The sequence below is a fragment of the Pteropus alecto genome, unplaced genomic scaffold, assembly GCF_000325575.1.
Source record: "Pteropus alecto unplaced genomic scaffold, ASM32557v1 scaffold138, whole genome shotgun sequence".
NCBI classification, from domain to species: Eukaryota; Metazoa; Chordata; class Mammalia; order Chiroptera; family Pteropodidae; genus Pteropus; species Pteropus alecto.
Genome location: NW_006441525.1, coordinates 394,788 through 416,637, shown reverse-complemented (window position 1 = coordinate 416,637; position 21,850 = coordinate 394,788). Strand labels below are relative to the sequence as shown.

At 35.3% G+C, this 21,850-nt stretch overlaps 1 protein-coding gene across 6 annotated transcripts in view; it reads right to left on the bottom strand.

Moving 5' to 3' along the window:
- SLC35D2 (solute carrier family 35 member D2) overlaps nucleotides 1-21,850 on the bottom strand; it is a 52,547-nt gene that overhangs the window by 11,761 nt on the left and 18,936 nt on the right. For 5 of the 6 annotated variants that reach the window (XM_025051666.1, XM_025051668.1, XM_006918811.3 and 2 more), the window contains 6 exons: nucleotides 17,422-17,489; nucleotides 10,918-10,989; nucleotides 9,950-10,018; nucleotides 5,311-5,413; nucleotides 3,943-4,035; nucleotides 497-564 (listed from right to left, as the gene is read on the bottom strand). In XM_025051666.1, coding sequence (XP_024907434.1) covers nucleotides 497-564; nucleotides 3,943-4,035; nucleotides 5,311-5,413; nucleotides 9,950-10,018; nucleotides 10,918-10,989; nucleotides 17,422-17,489 — 473 coding nt within the window. The remainder of the gene's footprint in view (nucleotides 1-496; nucleotides 565-3,942; nucleotides 4,036-5,310; nucleotides 5,414-9,949; nucleotides 10,019-10,917; nucleotides 10,990-17,421; nucleotides 17,490-21,850) is intronic. The other variant, XM_025051667.1, reaches the window with a different exon arrangement.

The following is a 21,850-nucleotide window of genomic DNA, read 5'->3' as shown; positions in this document are numbered from 1 at the left end:
TGAGTACCTCAAATGGAAAAGAATTAAGTGCTCCAACCAAAAGATAGAGTGGCTGAATGGATAAGAAAACAAGACCCCTACATATGCTGCCTACAACACACTCACTTCAGATTAAAAGACACACATGGACTAAAAGGAAGGGAATGTAAAAAGATATTGCCTTGATGGACCTAGAGAGTATTGTGCTAAATGAAATGGGTCAGATAGAGAAAGATAAATATCGGGACACTGTGACAAAAACAACACAATAATGAATTTGACATGTCAGCTGACTTCATTTAAAACTAACTTTTAGAACTCAACAGGGAACATCACTTTGGAGTAGAATGTAACATTTAGCATGGGTCCCAGTCCACCCCCCTGCTGCAGGAGTACTTTCTTGAGAACACTAGAGAAGCACAAAGAGATTCTGACAGAGCAGACACAATGTATATTTTGATTTGACTTGTCAAGAGATACCATAGTCCAAAGTTTGTACTTATGTGTCATTTCTTACCCCAAAAAACAGGACAGAAGAAACTGTATGATAAATAGAACATTCTTCCACTGGTTGAATTCAGTAGCCTATCATCAAAAAGAAAGAAAACCAATGGTTAGAGTTAATATTGTAGTTTAAATTTATTGGTTTTACCAAATTGCTCATTTTATTTAGTACAAGAACCACTTTCTCAAACAGAAAATACAGTTTAAAAAATCCCAGGTAATATCAGTTGTGTGACGTTGGGCAATTACTTTTCTTTCCTGAACCTCACTTTCATGTTACAAAATGAGAATGTTTTTTAAAAGAGCATCCTCAAAAGATAGATATGAGGATTTAATGAAATTATTTAGAACCTTGCGGGTGGCAAGAGCAAAATGATAGCTATTATTGCTGTGGATATCATTAAATCTTAACTAAAATTGTAGTCATAAAATCAAGGTTAAGCTTACTTTTTATAAAATAATCTTGGAAAAAGTTTATTATAAAATTCATAATGTTGGCAAGACTAAAAAAACTTCCATAAATTGTTTTTAAGAATTTGTAAACGCTTAGGCAGCATCATTAACAAATAAACTACTATTTCCTATTTACAAAGCCATAAAGTAATTCAGTGGAAGTGCTGACAGAGAAGTTTCTACTCTTAGTCTCTAGCTGAAAAAATAAAATTAACCCTCTTGAAACTATAGGTGACAAGAGAGTATTTTATTCATGATTTGTCCCTTACCGCCTCCAAAGATGATTTTAAAGTGACTCAAGACTATACATAAGTATATGCTGATAACATGATTAACTATAAGTTCTACTCACATTCTGTTAAGCAATACTTTGTTAGCCAAATATTAATAACTTAATATGTTTATTTAAATCTTAAGTTTACAATTCAAAAATTTTAAAACAATTAAAATGGAATTTTCTTGTCTGATCAGTACAGACTTGTCACACTTCATTGTCATTGTTTCATTAGTAATATTTTGCCTACTTCTCTTATCAAAAAGATAAATACTAAATGTTGAAAATTTTTGATAATTGTACATGGGGTTTGTTATACTATTCTCTCTCCTTCTGCATAGGTTTGAAAGTTTCCATCTTAAAACTTCTTTTTAAAATGCTTATTTGTGAAAGAAAAAATATATAATGAGTTTAATTCTAACATATGGCCAAGCCCTGAGCCAATCAAAGGCACAGAAACCAGCCAAGTAAAGATTAAAACCAAACAAAAACTATGGAAAACTTGTGTCTGAAGGTCAAATAAAATTGGGACTAGGAGAAAATCATATGCCCCAAACTTTAAACCAAGGGTAGAAAAACATTTATTTACTCAAAGAACTGCAAATATTTATGTAAATAGCAAATAAAAGCTATATATTCCTGACACCACATAAACCACTCAGAGCAATGGAATAATTTTTATAAAAACATAAGGATTCCTTGCCACCCTAAATTTTGACAGATTTTAGTTTTATTTTGTTTCTTTAATAATGATGAAGCTGTACAGGTGGAGTCTTTAAAAATAACAGCATATTTATTTTAAAACATAGAAAATAATTTATGATGAATAATAACAAAGTACTTCTCCCTTCAGACTTAGAATTGCTGTAAAAATATGTTGGAGTATGAATCTTTTTGATTTTGCATATATGGATTTTTTAATCAGAAAAAAAAACCCTATTATTTATTGCTATTCATCAACTGTAATACACTAAATGTACTTTGGCAAATTGCCAGTTATAAAAACAGTCACAGAGATGTAAAGTACAGCATAGGGAATGTCAATAATACTGTGATAACTACATATGGTGTCAGGTGGGTACTAGACTTGGGTGATCACTTCATAAGTGATATAAATGTTTAATCACTATGTTGTATACCTGAGACTAACACAATATTGCACAATATTGCATTTATTTTTATTGAAAAATAAAAAATTTCTAATAAATTTTAAAAAATTAAAAAACAAATGTACTTTAGACCTATGATTCAATGATTCAGTGATTCAAAAAAGGAAGTTCACCCACTGAGTGTTTTCCAGGGACCTAATTTGTTAACAATCACTAACTGTTCATCAGAGAGAGTCAAAGTGCTGTGAGCAGACCTACTGACTGTGTAAGTCCAAGGTCCAGGAGTAAACACTGCAGTGAGTCACACACTGAGTCCTAACACAGCCCCTGACCCTCTCCAGTCAACCAGGAAAACTGACTCATTGAGGTGCTCCTTCTACTTGCCAAACTTGGCAAGTAAAATGCAGTTTTATACTGCAGACTAACACCTATGTACAGAAATTTGCTTCTTTATTGTTATCTGGTTCATTACCTTAAGATGGAGGCAGCCATGGTTATAGTGAAAAAGTTCATCATTTTTCCTACAGGATTTTTTTTATTACTGATGATAGTAAGTGTCCCATATCTTTTGGCATCTTTTAAAATACAATAGCTTTAAATTAAAATATAGTCAAATTTTTAACTTTATGACTTTTGTAATTTGTCATTTTATAGAAAGTCATCCTTACAGTTATATGTTCTTTTCTAATGATAATTTTTCACATAAATCTATAAACTTAACTCCAATCTATCTGGAATTTCAGTGCATAGTAATCAAGCTGGAGCTCTAAGGCAACTTTAGGAACTTCTGTTTGAAATCTTAGGAGTCTGGTCAAATAGATGAGACTACATAGAGGCTAAATATTGAGATATTCCAGCATCTCAACCCAGAATTGGAGCATAATCTAGAATGCCAGGATTTAATAAATTAAAGTGTATGTTAGGCCTCTTGTACTTTCTAAGATATATGAGATAGGTTATGTTTTTTCATACGTGAAAGAAACAATCACTTTTCATATACAAACAAAATAAATGCAACTATAGCAGAGGACGTGTTTCCAGAGCCAGACTGCCTGGATCTGTTACCTACCTACTGTCCTTGGAAGTTATTTAAACCCTGTGACCTAGATTCCTTCTGTAAAATGGGGATAATAACATTACCCTCTCTTCTGAGGGTTGCTGTGGGAATGCAATGAGCTGGCTCATGTACAACACTTTGAATGTCTAATAGAATGAGTCCTCAAAAACATTAGCTTTTATTTTTATTACATGAGGAAGTTTAATAATTCTTCATGATACTCATTATAGGCAAGAGGCAACTTCGGAAAGCATCATGCTACAAGTTTATAAGTCAGGCTCCCATATCAGCTAAGAGTAGTGAGACTCAAACTCAGATTTTTATTGTTGTTTTCCAAAAAAGTTCCAGTCCAGAGTTCTTGTGACTACTTTCTGCTACTTCTCATGTGTCTAAAGGTAAATGTCAATGAGAGAAAAATGCCGAAGATATTAGTGGGGATATCGAACATCTTGTTTTCATGGAATCCTAGATACCTTTACACTTTTTATTTCAGTGAGTATCAAAGGTTAAATATTAAAATTGGAAAAGACTGCTAAGTAAGAATGTAATGATTATCATCAGCTTACCTGCTGAAGGTCTCCAGTGGAAATACTAAAGATAAGGGTTGGAATAATCATGAAGCTGGCATTGTAAAAAAGCACTCCATATTTCCCGAGCTCCTGCAAAAACAAAGAAACATGAACTATCAGATTTCCTGGAGCCATTTATACAACTGTGTATTTATACAGAATTAGAATATGCGTTCTGACCCACTCTGTATTGGAATATTTTCAGCAAATTTATGACATAAAATGCTTCATTTCAAATATGCTGTAATCTCAGAATAAACATGTTATACACAAAAATGAGAGATAAAATGGATGGCAATGAATGGTCTCCGGTGTTTCATCCGTCTCTAACATTCTAATTTTTGTTTTAAAGCATGCTAATCAAAAATGGGAAATCTGGAACAAAATAAAGATCATTAAAAATGTTAATATAAACAAAACTCCTTAAAAACATCTGCTCTTTCTATTAAAAAACAGCAGGGTTAAAACACTAGGTATCTCATTTTCTAATTTTGCATATATTTACTTTTCATTAAAGTCGCTACAGCCACTTTCCATAAAGGGTGACATATTGTGATTCTCAAAAGGCAATAAACCTGTTTTTGTAAAACTGCCACCATTAAAAAACAAATGGCTATGCAGGGGAAAAAGAAAAAAAACAGTGCTTTTAAAAAACAGCTCACAGAAATAAGCCTGTCCATCAGAGTGAACCCCTCACTCAACACAAAGAACTTGGAACAAAGAAACGTATGCCTGGTCATCCTTGGGAGCTTTTCAGAATGGCTGGGGTAGGGGTGTGGGTTGGGGAGTCTCCATACAGAGGCAGCAACTCAGAAGAAAAGCTCATCTGCCCACCATCCCCTCATAACAGTGAAAGGCAGTTACTGTTGGACAGGACCTTATAAATTATCCATTCCAATGATCTATGAGGAAACTGAGGTTTGGAGAAGTTATGAGGAAACTGAGGTTTGGAGAAGTTATGGCTCAAAGTCACAATGACCAGTAAGCAGCAAAACTTTTATACAGAACCCATGTCTCTAGACTCTCAAGCTGAAGTTACTCTCAGAATACCCTGATGATAATGATTTAAAAAAAAAAAAAAAAAACTTTTAATTTTAATTCGCCTTTCAAAATTATCCCTTTATATATTGACTTTGCATCAAAAATAGTGGCATCTTTTTCCTTCCTATCTAATTTTCACCCTAAACTTTGTGAGACAAGGAGTAATAGACTATATAGACAAGATCATCGAAAAGAAATTAGTGATTTATAATTCATATTATGTAAATTAATACATGCCAAGTTTACAAATTCATTTTATTTTTTCCTGTAATTTCAGGGGCCAGATGATAAAACCTAAAAGCCATAGGAGTGAAGATCTGGTACCTTTGGGTCCATTTTCTGTTTGGTATAAACTCCATTTGCTGCTGTGAAAATATCATTCAGGAATACAAAAATATAGCCTTCCAAGTTAAAAGCAAGGTCAGAACTGGGAGAGAGAACAGAAAAGTAAGATGATTATTCAGACACTCACAACTTGGCCTCAAAGTCTTTTTCCATCTTTCGCTAATCAAATCCATCTGTGAGGCTAGTAACTGCCTTCCTCTGGCATGTTTTCCCCTCTCTGGTAGTGAGTGGTTAACTCCTCTGCTTTGTCTCCACAAAAACAAAACCAAGCTATCAGGTGGCTTCCACTTAATCAGGAGGCTGAAAACCAGAGGGACATTAACCTTCTTTAACTGTACAGCCCTTTCTTTTGCTAACTGATAAATCAGCATGATAATTGGTGAGCCTTGCTTTTCTAATGGGTGTGATTTGTCCAACACACAGTGGCTTTGCTTATTGTAGTAAGCAGGGTAATCCCTAGAGTACAGCCCTGTGGAGACAGCTGGGCAGTGACTCGGGCGAGACAGGTCAATTGAGGAACTGAAACCTCCATCTGGTGCCTAGTCACATCCTCCACCAGCTCCCTCAGTACCCTGTTCAGCAAATAGGCAAAGCAAGAACCTATCCCTTCCCTGTAACTCCTCTAAGGTTTCCTTCTTCCTATTCTTTTAAAACATCTTCTCTTTGATTTCCATTTAAATAAATAATACTAGTATAAAAATGTTTGGGGGGATATGGCATAGGAAGCGATATAGGAAAGAGGAATGAGAATTAAATATTAAAACCAACCTATATGCAGAGCCTGCTACGTGCTGCCTGACATGGGCACCTGGCTGATTGACACAGAGCCAGAAGGACAAACAACGAAGAATTTTTCTGCTGAGATTACCAACAACTACCTTCCCATGCATTTGATGGTGGAACCCATGGGGGAAGGAGCAGATTTAAACTGAATTCCTTGAACACTTGGGGTCCCTCTCATTCTGAGAGGAGATCATGCTCTGTCTGTGGAGCATTATTCTATCTCTAATAAACTTTCCTTTGGGTCTCTCTCATTCTCTGTATCCAAGAGGAGAAACACGCTCTGACTATGGAGCGTTATTCTCTCTCTAATAAATTTTCCTTTAGACTAACTCTGGCGTGCACTTGAATTCTTTCCTGCGCGCAGTCAAGGACCCTCACGGACTCTCTCAGTGCAGGACTTGAGTCCCCACTTGGGGGGATTCATGCTGTCTTGCATCAGGAGAGAGAGAACAACAGCTGAGCCATTATGTGATTTATCTACCTGTACTCGACCTTGCAGATGGCACCAAACTCCTGTCATAATTCATACATATACATTGTCAAGGAAGTTTCCTCTACCCTCTTAGGTTCAGTGACTGGGGGCCTGCAAATTTAACTGACAATAGACAGATTAACAAGGTACACAAATTATAAGAAGAAGGTTACAGAGAAGTGAAACTCAAAGAAGCTATTAGACTCTGGGGCTTATATACCATTTTAACAAAGAAAAGGGTTTGAGTTTTGAGGAAAAAATTAAAGGAAAGAGACTAGGAAATATATGAGGAAAACTAATGAAAGGTAACAACTATTTAAGTCTGTTTATGTAGACTCTTCTTGGTGCTGCCTCGTCACCTCTGGTGATAAGACCTGCTTTCCTATTCCTGGTACAAGAGAGGGGGACACATTCATAAAGGGAAATTTATGGTCTGTCTTTAGGCAGAAAAGGGGAGGACAGAAAATTCCGACATCTGTTGATTCTCAATTGCCTTCAACTCAAAATAACGTTTATGCCAAAGCGGTGTATTTTGGAGTGGCATATTCTGATCCCCTTCCATATAAAAATAAGATTATTTCTAACCAAAGAGAAGGAAGTAGAGAAAGGCAAAAACTGCATCAAAATCTGAATGCAAATTAAACCAGATTTTACTTGAGGCTTCCACTGGCATTATTATCTACAGATATAATTGTAAGAATGTAAATTAATTTTAGATCATCATAAATCAGAATTTTCTGGCTTAATCACAAAAATAGAATCTCTCAAAATAAGGGTTTCCAAACCTTTTGCCTACATTTGGCTCAGTGTTTAAAAGCTGGCCGTTCTGTAAAATGATGAAGAGTTAAATGAGCAGAAAGGCCAGGCTTCTAGAGGAACGAAAAGGAGGTGTTTTTCACTTCCTCAGGAGGCTGAGAGAAATTCCCAGAGTTCTCATGTCTCCCACTGGGGTAAGGGTTGGGATGGCGGGGGGAGGGGTGGAAGGTAGGAGTTCCCAGCATCATTTGTTGAGGCCAGTAGTGAAAACACAAAAGTTTAAGAATTTACTTGTTTATAAATGAGCAGATATATGGTTAACTCTCGTGGCTGTCATTTAGAGCTGTTCGCAGACATTCTGTTTCAACTTTTTCTGGGCATGTGAAGTGCTCTGGCAAGTAAACTGTAAGAGGGATTAACACTTCATCACTTCTAGGCAAAAGATTGCAGAGTCAGTGCACAATTCCACACATGCCCTCCTCCAGCCTGGATGAGTAAGGAGACCCCCTTTGAGGCAGGGGTCCCAAGGACCTGCATCCCACAGTAACTATACTGAGCAGATCACTCCCACAGCATTAATTGTAGTTGGTTTGCATGCATAGTGAACAGAATGTATTTGGTATGTTAAACCACCGAGATGTGGCCACTATTCATTACAGCAGCTTAAACTGGCTCATCCAGCTGAGCCCATTCTACAATTACTTGCACTTGTACGACTTAAATTCAGTGAGAGGAGAGAAGGATGGGGTCACAGATGGCCTACAGCTAAGAAATGTACTTGTCATCCACCAGGATGTTATCCATTCTATGGGTGCTGAGGAAGGGGAAAGTTGAGAATTACTATTCCAAGCTGGCTCTTGGGTGAAAGTTAGATGCTTTGGGAAAAACCAGTTACCCTGACAGATCATCAGAGTATCACACACATTAAACAAGAGCTGAATTTCTACTAACTCATTCCGGAAATGTGCCTCCATACACAGAGCATCTGAAGTGCCATTCCTCACCCAGCACCTAACATATTTTTATAAATCATTTTCGTAAAAGTCTTCAACTGGCTCTAAGTCAGTGGTTTTCAAATTGAACTCTAAGAAACCTAGAGGAGAGAGGCTACCCAGGGGAGACCCCAGAGCGCTGTGGGAGGAGGGCACTTTTCAACAGAGCATCTCCCGTTTTTAGCTAATTTACTCATATGATTTTGTTTGAGCAAAAGTCTTCATGACTAAAAGAGGCTCGAAGTGCTGCCGCTTAATGTCTATACCGGCACCACACCAGAGGCACAAAACACAGCACAGAAACCGAGAGGCCAGCTAGGACTGAAGAAGAGGAAGGTACAGATAAAATCGTAAATAATAAATCTTGGTCTAGTCAGGAAACTAAACACGTTTATAATAATAATAAAATTGTTATTATTGTCTGTCTTCATTTGGCATGCTATAGTTTTAAGTCTATTTCTTTTGGTTATTATCTGTCCACCAACTAGAATGGAAGTTCCATGAAAGCAAGGATTCTTGTCTGTTTTGTCAACTGCTGGATTCCCCAGCACCCAGAACAATGTCTGGCATACGAAAGACACTCAATACATTTTTGTTGAATTTGGTCACGCACTAGTATAAACCCTAGTTTATTATTATCTCATTTACTTCTCACAAGGACCCTATTTGGCGGATGCTATTCTAATCTCTACTTTACAGTTAAAGTAACTGGGGAACAGGGAGGTTGAATAGCTTGTCCCTGGTTATACAGCTAATAAGTGAGGAAGCTAGAATAAGATCCCAGAAATCTTGGCTCTGTAGTCTACATCTTTATTTAATTTACAATTAATGATCCAGAATTCGTTTCAAAATGAGTTAAGGAAACTAGTTTAACTAGAATTCCTCCAAATTTTTCATTCTTCCTTTCATTCAAGTAGGTTTTTATTTTCTATTATCGTCCTAACTTTATAGATGAGGAAACTGAGGCACAGAGAGGCTAAGAAACAGCTGAAGGGGCAAGGCTAAGTTTTGAACCCAGGGAATGTTAACTGCACACAAGCTCTAACCACAATGCTATGAAAGATAGGAGTCCGAGTGCCTGCTTTGAAATGCAAACGTGGAGTTCTCATTCCTGGTTTTGCATATTAGTGAGTAAGATAGTAGAGTCATGCACTGGTATTGGCTCATGTCCCAAACATACAAATATATATTTAATGAGAGTATTCTGCCCTTGGAAATACTGACTTTCAAGACACTACAGGATAAACAAATCAGCATACAAGGGCTCTATACCTCTGTTATTCTTCTTGATCAAATGTCTAAGAATTTTTCAAGTAAAATTTTTACATTGAAGACGTTCAGTAATAGAAGTGAACAGTTCACTCCTTTTTATGAAGAAAAGCTGTATTATTATCTTATAATGCTCTCTTTATATATTCTGAGAAATGTTATGGTCAACTTCGAATCCAGTTGGACTTTCACAGAAACATATGGGGATTCCACTAACATCAACAGATTTGTCTCTTGGCTGCTCATTTCAACTGCAGCCAGATGGAAAATGAAAAATGAGTATGGGGCTGGGCCTATTATCAAAGACACAAAGAAGTTATTGAGCAGAAACTGTCCAAAGTCTTACCCAGCTGCTATGAAAGCCCCGAGAATGATGGCAAAGACACTGACAATGATGTTCAAGGAATACTGTTTCCTGTAATAAATAAATAGATGGGTGGGTAGATAGATGGATAGAGAAAAAGACAAGGCAAGGAGGAGGAGAGAAAAGTACGTGAATTATATTTTTTAAATGAACTGAAAACAGACATTATTAACAGTTTCATAGTTAAAATCTAATGGATAATGCTTTACCTAGAGAAAGTGCTAAAAGTATCTGTTAAATGGATTAGTAAATCTGACCAAATTTACTGCATTTCTTAAGCAGTTGTCTTAATCTAATTATAAACATATTTCTCTGTTTTCACTAGAGAGACACCGAGACAAAATGCAGAACAGCTCCTGCTAGTAGAGTAGTTGGTATGAACTTAGACCACACATTCAAAGATTAAGATAAAATTCAATAGTAGGACTTAAAAAATTGGACCATCATCCAAATTTCATTGCAAAATAATCTTCACAGCAAAATCAGGAATCACCTTTTTGGATATCAGCCTGAGAATTCTTATGAGAAATGTTTAAATCATTATAAAAATTACTTTATTCTGATTTACACTGTAATCGCTGCATCAGAATGGATTTCCCTGATTTCTGCACTCCTGTCCTATATGTATACGCTGGCAATTTATCTTCTGTATTCCAAAATCAGTGTATATTCCATCTGGCTCAGGAAACAGATTTACAGATTTATAAATTTCTACCACAAACATGTATTATTTGACTAATGCAAATTAACTATTTAAAAAGCCACTCATTAAGTTCATGAAAACAGGACACTGCTTTTACGTTAATAAACTATTTGTCCTTAAGTTATTGCTACTAGCAAGTCAAATCAACTATTTGGGGAAAAAAATAGATGTTGAGAATTTGCTATGTAAAAATAATGCAGGGAGGGGAAAGAGGGCACCAGAGGAACAGAGAAAAAACAAAAATCACCCGAGTATGATGGTTTCCAGGAGTAAAGTAAGTGGAATGGTAAATTTCCTGAGCACGGTGAACATTGGCAAGCTGTCAGGAAAAGATTGAAGCAGAATAACATCAGACACCAAAAAAATTTTAACATGTTTTACGGTTTTAATTAAGGCACTAATTTTCCAAATTAAATATAAGAAATTAACCTTAATTCTCATGTATACTATTAACAAATAACATTAAACAGTAAAAAAAAAAAGGAGATTAAAAATTTCATTCCACTTTCACTTATTAGCTATCTAAAATATCACACTATCCAACCACTACAAAGATTTTGCTAAAACTAATACACGATGTGAACCAAAACACTCTTTGGCAAATCAAATTGGGACTATTTATCAAGAATCATTAAATGGTCCTAACCTTGAACCTAATTATTTCTTGTTGGGAAACTTATCCTAAAAAAAACTTAGCCAAAAAAAAGAAAAAACCATATGCGCAAATGGGTTCATCGCAGTAGTGTCTTTGGGAGAAACATCAGAAACAACCAAATGTCAGGCAAGGCAATGATTATAAATAAGCTATGATAAATCCTGTTGGGGAAACATTATGTATGTATGTATGTATGTAATATATTATAAAACTTTACCACTATTGGAAAGTAAATTAACTAAACAAGGAAGATACAAAACAATGTAGAGTCTGCAACTATAACAAGGTACATTCTGTATATGCAAAAAAGACAAAATAAATATTTAAAGTAGTGTGTTAGTGGAAAGAATTACCAATGACTTTTCCTCCAAAACTTTATGTAATGAGGTTACCTTCAGTGCCTTTAAAAAAATATTTAAGAACCTTTTACCCACTCTTAAAACCAGAGATTCTAGGACACAGCTCAGTGCACGGCCAACAGACTGCCAGAGCTAGAAACCCGCCTCCATCTGCTTCCAGATGTGATCCTGAGAAGACAGTGACCTTGGGAAGGAAAGTCAGAACCACAACCAAGAGGGAGAGTAGCCAACTCCTCCCGACCAGACTTGCAGAAGGGTTTCACACTAATAGTGACATTGTAACCAGAGGCCAAGTGCAAAAAGAATGTTCAGGAACTTTATAGCCACATTTAAAGATATCTTATGAGACTGATTTGAACTGCCTTTTTCAAAGCAAGAAAAAAAAAATGTTATTATTTTCAATAGACTTCAAAAAGTATTTTTAGATAATGCCTTTTAAAAGCAGATAATGTATACTTAATGATCAAAAGCTACATGTTTTCCCCATAAGATCAGGAATAAGATCAGGAGGCTCTCTCTCACTACTATGTCTATTCACTATCATACTTGAGGTTCTAGACAGAACAATTAGGTTAAAAAAAAGTAAGTTATCTTTATTTGCAGGTGATAGATACAGAAAATCCTAAAGAACCCATTAAAAATTATCACAACTGAGTTAAGCAAGTGTGCAGAAAACAAAATGAATATACAAAATCAGTTGTATTTATATACACTAGCAATGAGCAATCCCAGAAGGAAATTAAAACTATTCCATTTCTGATAGCATAAAAAAGAACAAAATTCTTAGGAATAAATTTAACAAAAGAAGTATAAGACTTATACACTAAAAACTACAAAATATTATTAAAAGGTTAAAGATGATTAAATGGAAAGACACTCCATGTTTCTGGATCAGAAGGCTTAATGTTAAAATGGAAATACTTCCCAAATGGATCTATAGATTCACACAATCCCTATCAAAATCTCAGCTGGCTTTCCTTCCCTCAGATATTGGCAAGCTGATTCTAAAATTAATATGGAAATGTAAGAAAACCAGAAAGCCAAAACAAAATTTAAAAAGAAGAACAAAGTTGGTATATCCAATTTCAAAACTCACTACAAAGCTATGATAACCAGTACTGGTTTAAGGCTAGCCATATAATCAATGGAATAAGATTAATAATCAAGAAATAAATCCTTACGATTATAGTCAATTATTCTCAACAAGGTGCCAAGACAATAATACAACAGGGAAAGAACGGTCTTTTCAACAAATGATGCTGAGACAACTAAAGATCTACATGCAAAAGAATGAATCTGGATCCCTACTTCACACCACATACAAAAAATTATCTCAAAATCTATCAAAGACCTAAATGTAGGAGCTAAAACTAGAAAACTCTTAGAAGAAAGCACAGGAATAAGTCTTCATGACCCTGGGTTTTGCAAAACATTTTTGGTACAATACCAGAAGCACAAGCAACAAAAGAAAAAACAGATATATTAGACTTCATCAAAATGTAAAACTTTTATAAAGGTAAACAAAATGTGATATATACATACAATAGAATGTTATTCAGCCTTAAAAAGGAATAAAATTCTAACCCATGCCACAACATGAATGAAGCTTGGAAACCTGCAAATCGAAATAAACTAGATATAAAAGGACAAATATTGTATGATATTCCACTTGTATGAAAAATCAAGAATAAAGATAGAGAGTAACAGAGTTTCCCAAGGGCTAGGGTAAGGGGAATGGGGAGTTACTGTTTAATAGGAACAAAGTTTCTGTTTGGGATAATGAAAAAGTTCTAGAACAAACAGTGGTAATGGTTGCTCAACATCATGAATATACTTAGTGTCACTGACTTGAACACTGGTTAAAATGGTAAATTTTATGTTATGTGTGTATATATATATATCAATTTCAAAATATGTCTATGATTGAAATGGTACATTTTGTTATGTATATTTTACACTAATTGTTAATTAAATTTTTTAAAACTTGAAACTTTTGTGCTCTTAAGTTTACCATTAAGAGAGTAAAAAGACAATCTACTCTACAGAATGGAAGACAATTTTGCAATCATATCTATAATAAGGGACCTGTATCTAGACTATATAAAGGCTTACAACTCAATAATAAAAAGATAAATAACCTTATTTTAAAAATAGGCAAAAATCTGAATATACATTCCCCCAAAGAAGTTATATAAATGGCCAAAAAGCACATGAAAAGACATTAGCCATGATTAGTCATCAAGGAAGTAAAAATCAAAACCACGATATGATACCACTTCACAATCACTAGAATTGCTATAACCAAAAAGATAGACAGTAACAAATTTGGCTAGAATTCAGAGAAATTGAAAGCCTCATACATTGCCTTTCAAAATGTAAAATGGTGAAGCCACCTAGGAAACAGTTTGGCAGCTCCTCAAAATGTCAAACACGTAATTGCCATACGACCCAGTAATCCTACTAGGTATAGACCCAATCGATGGTAATCCCATTCTTCCACATCATCAGGCCAGCAATCATGAAGTCAACTTTGACTCATTTCTTTCTCTCAGACCCCGCATGGTATTCGTCAGGATACTGTGTTAGCTAGCCCTTCCTTCAAAATACATCCACTACCCAGATTATGGCCTCAAAATAACACTTAAAATAACCAGGGAATCCTTGGAGAAACAACGAGAAAAGTCTAGATAAGCCTGGGCCATCATGTACCAGAAAGCAAGGAAGTAATCAAAAACCACTGGGGCCCTAGAATATAAGAGGCTCCCAATGGGGCTCCCAATGGCCTGACACGGTACAATTTGAGCATCAAAAGAATTATTTCTTAATGAACTGAAACATACGGTAAATGAAACAAATAGATCAATGGAATAGAATAGAGAGTCCTGAAATAAACCCACGCAAATATAGTCAACTGATCTTTGACAAACGAGCAAACACAATTCAATGGAGAAAAGATAGTTTTCACAACAAATGGTGCTCAAACAACTAGACATCCACAAGCAAAAATTGAATCTAGACACAGGCCTTACATCTTTCACAACAGTTAACTTCAAAGTGATGATACAGCTAAATGTAAAATGTAAACTATAAAACTTATGGAAGATAACTTAGGAGAAAATCTAGATGACCTTGGGTTTGGTAATGAGTTTTTAGATATAATACCAAAAGCACAACCCATAAAAGAAAAAATGAAAGCAGAACTTCATTAAAATTTAAAATAGCTACTGTGAAAGACAGTATTAAGAGGATGAAAAAACAAACCATAGACAGAGAGAAAATATTTGCAAAACAAGTATCTGATAAAGTACTTGTATCAAGTAAATGAAAATTCAGAACGGTAATGGTCTGGGCAGAAAAACAGATATACAGACCAATAGAACAGAATTGAGAGCCCAGAAATAAGCTCACACATTTATGGGAAACTAATTTTCTACAAAGCAGCCGAAAACATACAATGGAGAAAGGAAAGACTCTTCAATAAATGGTGTTGGGAAAACTGTAACGTCACACGCAAAAGAATGAAACTAGACTGCTCCTTGACGTCATACACAAAAATTAACTCAAAATGGATTAAAGTCTTGAATATAAGACCTGAAGCAATAAAATACATGGAAGAAAACACAGGCACTAAATTTATGGACCTTAGGTCTCAGGGGGGCTTTTGTGAACTTGACCCCAAAGTCAAGGAAAATAAAAGCAAAAATGAATGGAAGAGACTACATCAAACTAAAAAGCTTCTGTACAGCAAAAGAAACCATCAACAAAACAAAAAGACAATCACCCAAATGGGGAATTTGCAAATGATACCTCTGATAAGGGGCTAATATCCAAACCTGAATAGATACTTTTACAAAGAAGACACATAGATAGCCAAAAGATATATGAAAAGATGCTCAACATCACTAGTTATAAGGGAAATGCAAATGGAAACCACAAGAGATACCACTTTACACCTGTTACAATGACTATCATAACAGAACAAGGAATAAATGTTGGAGAGGGAAACCTTTTAACACTGCTTGTGGGAATGTAAACTGGTACAGTAAGGAGATTCTTCAAAAGATTAAGAATAAACCTACCATATGATCCAGCAATCCCTCTTTTAGGTATCTACCCAAAAAACTTGAAAACACTTATTTGTAGAGATATATGTACCCCTATGTTCACTGAAGCATTATTTACAATATCCAAGACATGGAAACAACCTAAGTATCCTTTCATGGATGATTTGACAACAAAGATGTGGTACATATATGCAATGCAATAATACTAAGCCATTAAAAAGATGAAACACTGCTATTTGTGACAACATGGATGGATCTTGAGAGTATTATGCTAAGTGAAATAAGTCAAGAACAAGAACTGTATGATTTTACTCAAATGCAGAATATAAAACAAAAAGCAACAAATGAACAAATAAAACAAACAAAAAACCTCATAGATAGAGACCATGCAATGGCAGTTACCAGAGGGGAAGGAGGATGACAAGAGGATGAAGAGAGTAAAGGGAGTCAAGTATATGGTGACAGAAGGACACTAGACTCTAGATGGTGAGCACGCCATAGAGTATACAGATGTCATATTTTAAAGTTGTACACCTGAAATTTATATAATGTTACAAACCAATGTTACCCTTATAAATTTAGTTTTTTAAAATAAGTTGTTTCTAATTACATCACTAAAAAAAAAAAAGCAAAGGAGCAGCCCTCATCTGGGAGGCAGAGACCCCCAATGCTAGAGGAGGGAGCTGTCATCTTTAACTAAAGGCACACCCCAGAGCTGCAGATGAACTCCAAGAAAGGCCGAGGTCACACAGCAACATGGCAACAGCATCTACCACAGGAAGCTTTAAAACAAATTTGAAGTCTAAGAAAAAATGATTGTCCTAATCCCAAAAGGAAACAACAAACCAACTAAAACATATAACTAAAAACAGTATTTCACATTTTGGTTTTCACAGCCACAACTTGTCCTTTCCAAATGAGCAAAAGGCAACAGGCCTAATTTCACATTTCTCTATTTTATATGTCCTCCTCTTTCTGATCTACCTCCTACCCATCTCATTTCCACTCTCACTATACAAACAGGTTTTCTTCCATTTCTACCACCCTTTGCGCAAACTTAATTTTCTCATTAATGACATCTTTGTCATAGGTTGGTAACATTAATGTTTGTTTATTAGGCTACATATTTCATACCACATTTTCTGATTTATAGGATGGCTTGGTCTTTCTATACTTCCATTTTTCATTTTTTACAGTGACTTTTAACAAAAGTAGTTAATTAAAGACCCTAAAATGAATGCAAATGCAAATTTCAGAAGTATATAGTACACACTTGAAAATAATGTCTGTCATTTATTTTTCACAGTACCAAACCTGACCTACACAAATCTGACAGAATGTTCCTGCTTTTTAAAACCTGTGATGAAACCAAAAGTAACACAGAACCACATTCATGTAAGTGAATCTTCCTGAATAAATCATCCCATTATCTTGATTTTTAGAGATCTCATATTCTACATTCAGATTTGAACATAAACAATAAAAAAAATCATTTTAACATTTCTCAAAGCATTAGAAAAGTTATCTCAAACTCTGTTATTTTCTAAAATTATTAAATACTATTGCATTCTCTATGTAGTCCAAGCAATATCTTAAAAAATCAAACTTGGTCTGTGTACCATGAGAAGCAAATAAGTGAAGAACCTCCCGTCAACCATTATCTTGCACTCTACCTTAATTTACTTGTGCTTGATAATCCACTTATGTGGTTTCCAACGTAGAAGAGAGGCAGGGGAAACAGCTTCAATAAAAAGAGAAAGAACATCTGGTTAGAACTCCAATTACATATTTTCCTTTATATATAAAAATGGTGACATTCACTCCTCAGCAGTAAGCAAATCACTGAGTTCCTTTCCATGCAATGACTGTGAACTGTCCAGAATTCCAAACACCTTTACAAGTTTCTCCATGTGATCAAGTTAGGTGGGCATTGATATCCATAACCCTGGGGGGAGCTGTATAGAAACAGAAATCCTGACCTTGCTCATGTTTGTAGACTATACAAGGACAAGGACCTTCTTGAGTAGAGACTCCTGGCTGGGTTGGTGAGTTGAGGATGGATGTTTACAGTTTACATATGAAGTTCTGAAGGCCATAAAAAGGTATGCAAACTTCTGTTATCTGTGCACATACACACTCTTCTGGACAAAGGCAAAGGTTCATATCTCTCATTGGAATGTCACAAGGTTGGTGACCCCTTCAAAAAGTTGCGTATACCAGCAACTCTACTTTGAAGTCACTTAGTTTTACAAGCCTAGAATGATTAAATATCTACCAAAGGCAAACAATGTACCCTGTACTTGAATTACTGAACTCCGAGCTCCTGAATTATTTTCTGACTGTCAAGAGAAATATTGTTCAGAACATACTGAAGAAACAAACAAAATGTAAGACCTGGTCTTCCTTAAGTGAAAAAAGTATATATCCTTTCGTAAGGTCACATGACAACTTTTAAGAACTTTCTGACACATTAGTTCGCAGCGATCAAGATGAGTGATGCCAACATTTCTTTTTCCACTAAAAAGACATTAAGCATGCAACTCAGATATCTAAGATATCCTTTGAAGCGTTCTGAAATACTGTTATGTGCCAAAAAAAAAAAGTTATAGAATTCTATTATCAGTAGATTTGCTCAAGAAAGTAGATTTAAGAAAGAGAGGCTAAGAGATCCAGGACCCTCCCCTATATTCCTCAACATTCTGGTTAACAGCCTGCAACTGACTCAACAATAACACAGCTGGTGATAATACAACTTTAGAGGTTCTCAGGCATTGAAAAGAATCAGTTGCCTCTATTTCCATAAAAAATTCAAAATGAAAACAATACTGACTTATAGTTTCTGGTAACAGTGGGCTAGATTATTTGTGCTAATCCCTCTGCTGAAAACAATTAAAAATGCTAGATAAAATAACTTGAAACCTTCATAAAAGCATGAAAGGATGGGGAAAATAGAAATTCCCAGGCTAAAACTTAAAGGAAAACATAAACCCAGAGAGAAACAACAGAAACCAGAGGACACCTGAATTGCAACTGCAAAATTCTGTCAACAAATATACATTTCAAAAACAAAAGAAAAATTTAAACTTTTTCAAACACCACAAAAACTAAGGGAATTCATCACCAGCAGACCATTAGTAAACTCTAAAGCAGCCGTCCCCAACCTTTTTGGCACCAAGGACAGGTTCTCTTATAGTAATCTAATGCCTGATGATCTGAGGTGTTGCTGAGGCGGTGATGCTAGCTCTGGGGAGCGGCTGCAAATACAGATGAAGCTTCTTCCTCCTTGCCCAGAGCTCACCGCTCAGGGATTAGGGACCTCTGCTCTAAAGGAGGCACTTCAGTCAGAAGAAATATAAGATGAAAGAGGGAAAGAAAAGCAAAGGCAACAGCAAATATATGGGTAAATATGAATAAACATTGATAGCTTTTTAAAAAGGAAAATAAAAATGTATTGTGAGATTTTAAATAAAGGTAGAGCATGTATTAAAGTACCTGCTGACAAGAGCATATAAGCTGGGAAGAGAGATAAATAGGTGAAAGTCTTTGCATTGTTGATGGGGAGAGTACGTTTATTAATCAGCTTTAGAATTTAATAAGCCAGGTATGCATAGTATAATTTCCAGGGTCACACTAAAAAAACTGAAAGAGAGGAGGTCCACTTCATATAATTATATACTTTACTTCACCAGGAAGACTTAACTAGTTACATTTTTAGGCACTCAATGACAAGCCTCAAAATAAATAAAACAAAACAAAAAACCTGACAGAAATACCAAGAGAAATAGGCAAATCCACAATCAGAGATAATGGCTGTAATATCTCCCATCCTACATGCTCTTAAAATATGACTTTGACACTTCCTTCCATCCAGAGGTAGGCTCTATGACCCTTCCTCGTAAAATTGGATAGGACTATTTCAAATAATAATGAAATGATATGACGCTGTGTGACCTCTGAGGTTAGGTCATAAAAAGCAATGCAGTCTGGGACACTTGCTGACATATTCTGACCCTTGAAGACTTTAGCCACCATTAGGACTCACCTGAGCCTGTCATTTTGTAAGGAAGCCCAAAATAGCCTACATGAGTGACCACATGGCCAGGCTTGAGATTACATATAAAGATACATAACCAGCCCCCAGATGCCCTGATCAACCCCCATTCCCATCATTATTTCAGCTCTGCCTTCATTTATCCGCAACTATATGGAAGCCCTAAGCCAGAACTACCCAGTTGAGATCTCCTGAATTCCTTAACCACAGTAACTGTGAGAAATAATACAATAATTATTGTTTTGTCATTAAGTTATGCAGCAAATGATAAATGGATCACAGATGAAAGGTATCCACAAAAAAACTACAGCAAACAAGATACTTAATGGTGAACTGTTAAAAGCTTTCTCTTTGAGATCAGACAATAATGTCCAATATTACTGTTTCTATCAATACTGAACTGGAGGTCCTATGCTATAGAGAATAAAGCAAGTAAAAAAAATTAGAATGTTGCAAAGAATGAAACAAAACTGTCACTTTTTGCAGATGACCTGATTGTGAATATAGACAAATCCAAAAGAAACTACAAATAAATTATGGTTAATAGTCCATAATTTTGTGGATACAAAACAATACACAAAAGCTATATAAAAATATGCCCCTCTTATTTTCCGAATAATATATTTTCAAAAGATACATTCAATAGCAAAAATAGAATAAAATAAAATGAAGAAGTACCTTGCAATAAATCTAACAAAAAATGTTAGAACACTACTGACAAAATTATAAAATTTACTGAAAAAAATTAAAGAAGGTGTATGTATACTATGTTCATGGATTGAAAGATTTAATACTTTAAAAATGTCAATTTAGCCCAAATTGACTTATAGGTTTTACAAAATCCCAATCAAAATCCCAAAAGGTAATTTTTCTGAAGCTTGACAAGCTGCTTCCAATATTTATATAGAAATGCGAAGGACCAAGAACGAAGAGGAAAGACCTGCTCTCCCAAATAGCAAGATTTTTCAGAAAGCTATAGTAATTGAGATTGTGTGGTAATGGTGCAGAAAACACAGACAAATGAAAAAGCATAGAGAGCATAGAAACAGCCTATGCATATGTGACAGTACCATAATATAAGTGGCAGACTTTTCAATTGAGTCTGTGACAACTGAGTGCTCATTTGGGAAAAAAAATGAAACTGGACCACGACCTCACATCATCCACAAAAATCAACTCTAAGCAAATTAAAAACCTAATTCTGGAAAACCACATACTTCATAATCTCAAAGTAGAGAAAATTTCCTAAATAACAAAAATAGTGATTAATCGTAAAGGAAAAGGCTGATAAAATGTATTTGTAATACTGTTTATAACTAATAAGAGGAATATCATTAATATATTTTTTATAATTCCTATACAAATCAATAAGAAAAAGATTTCCACCCAATAGAAAAAGTCTTGAACTAGCACTTCACAAAAGAGGATGCCCCGATGGGCATTAAAAAAATGAAAAGGGACTCAACCTCATTAATAACTAGGGAAATCCAAATAAAAGTCAAACTGCTATCACATTAGCACATTTAAAAATGACTGACATACCAAGAATTGACAAGTAGGAGGAACAACACAAGTGTACTTTTGTAGGGAGTGTAAACTGGTACAACCACTTTGAAGAACTTGATAATTACCTATCAAGTTAAAGGTACACATACACTAGGAGCCAGCAGTTCCACTTCTTGATATATTTCCCGGAGAAACTCATGCACATGTGCTGGTTTGGACTGAATTGTGTCCCCTCAAAATTCACATGTTGAAGCCCTAACCTCCAGGTGACTATATTGGAGATTTGGCATTTAAAGAAGTAATTAAGGTTAAATGAGGTCATAAGGGTGGGGCACTACTCCAACAGGATCAGTGTCCTTATAAGAGGAAGAGATGTCAGGAGTGCATGCACAGAGTAAAGGCCATGTGAGACAACCCATTGAGTGAACTCTCACCAGAAACCAACTCTGCCTACACCTTGACCTTGGACTTCCTGCCTCCGGAACTGTGAGAAAATAAATTTCTGTTGTTTGAGCCACCCAAACTGACTATAATACAGGTACACA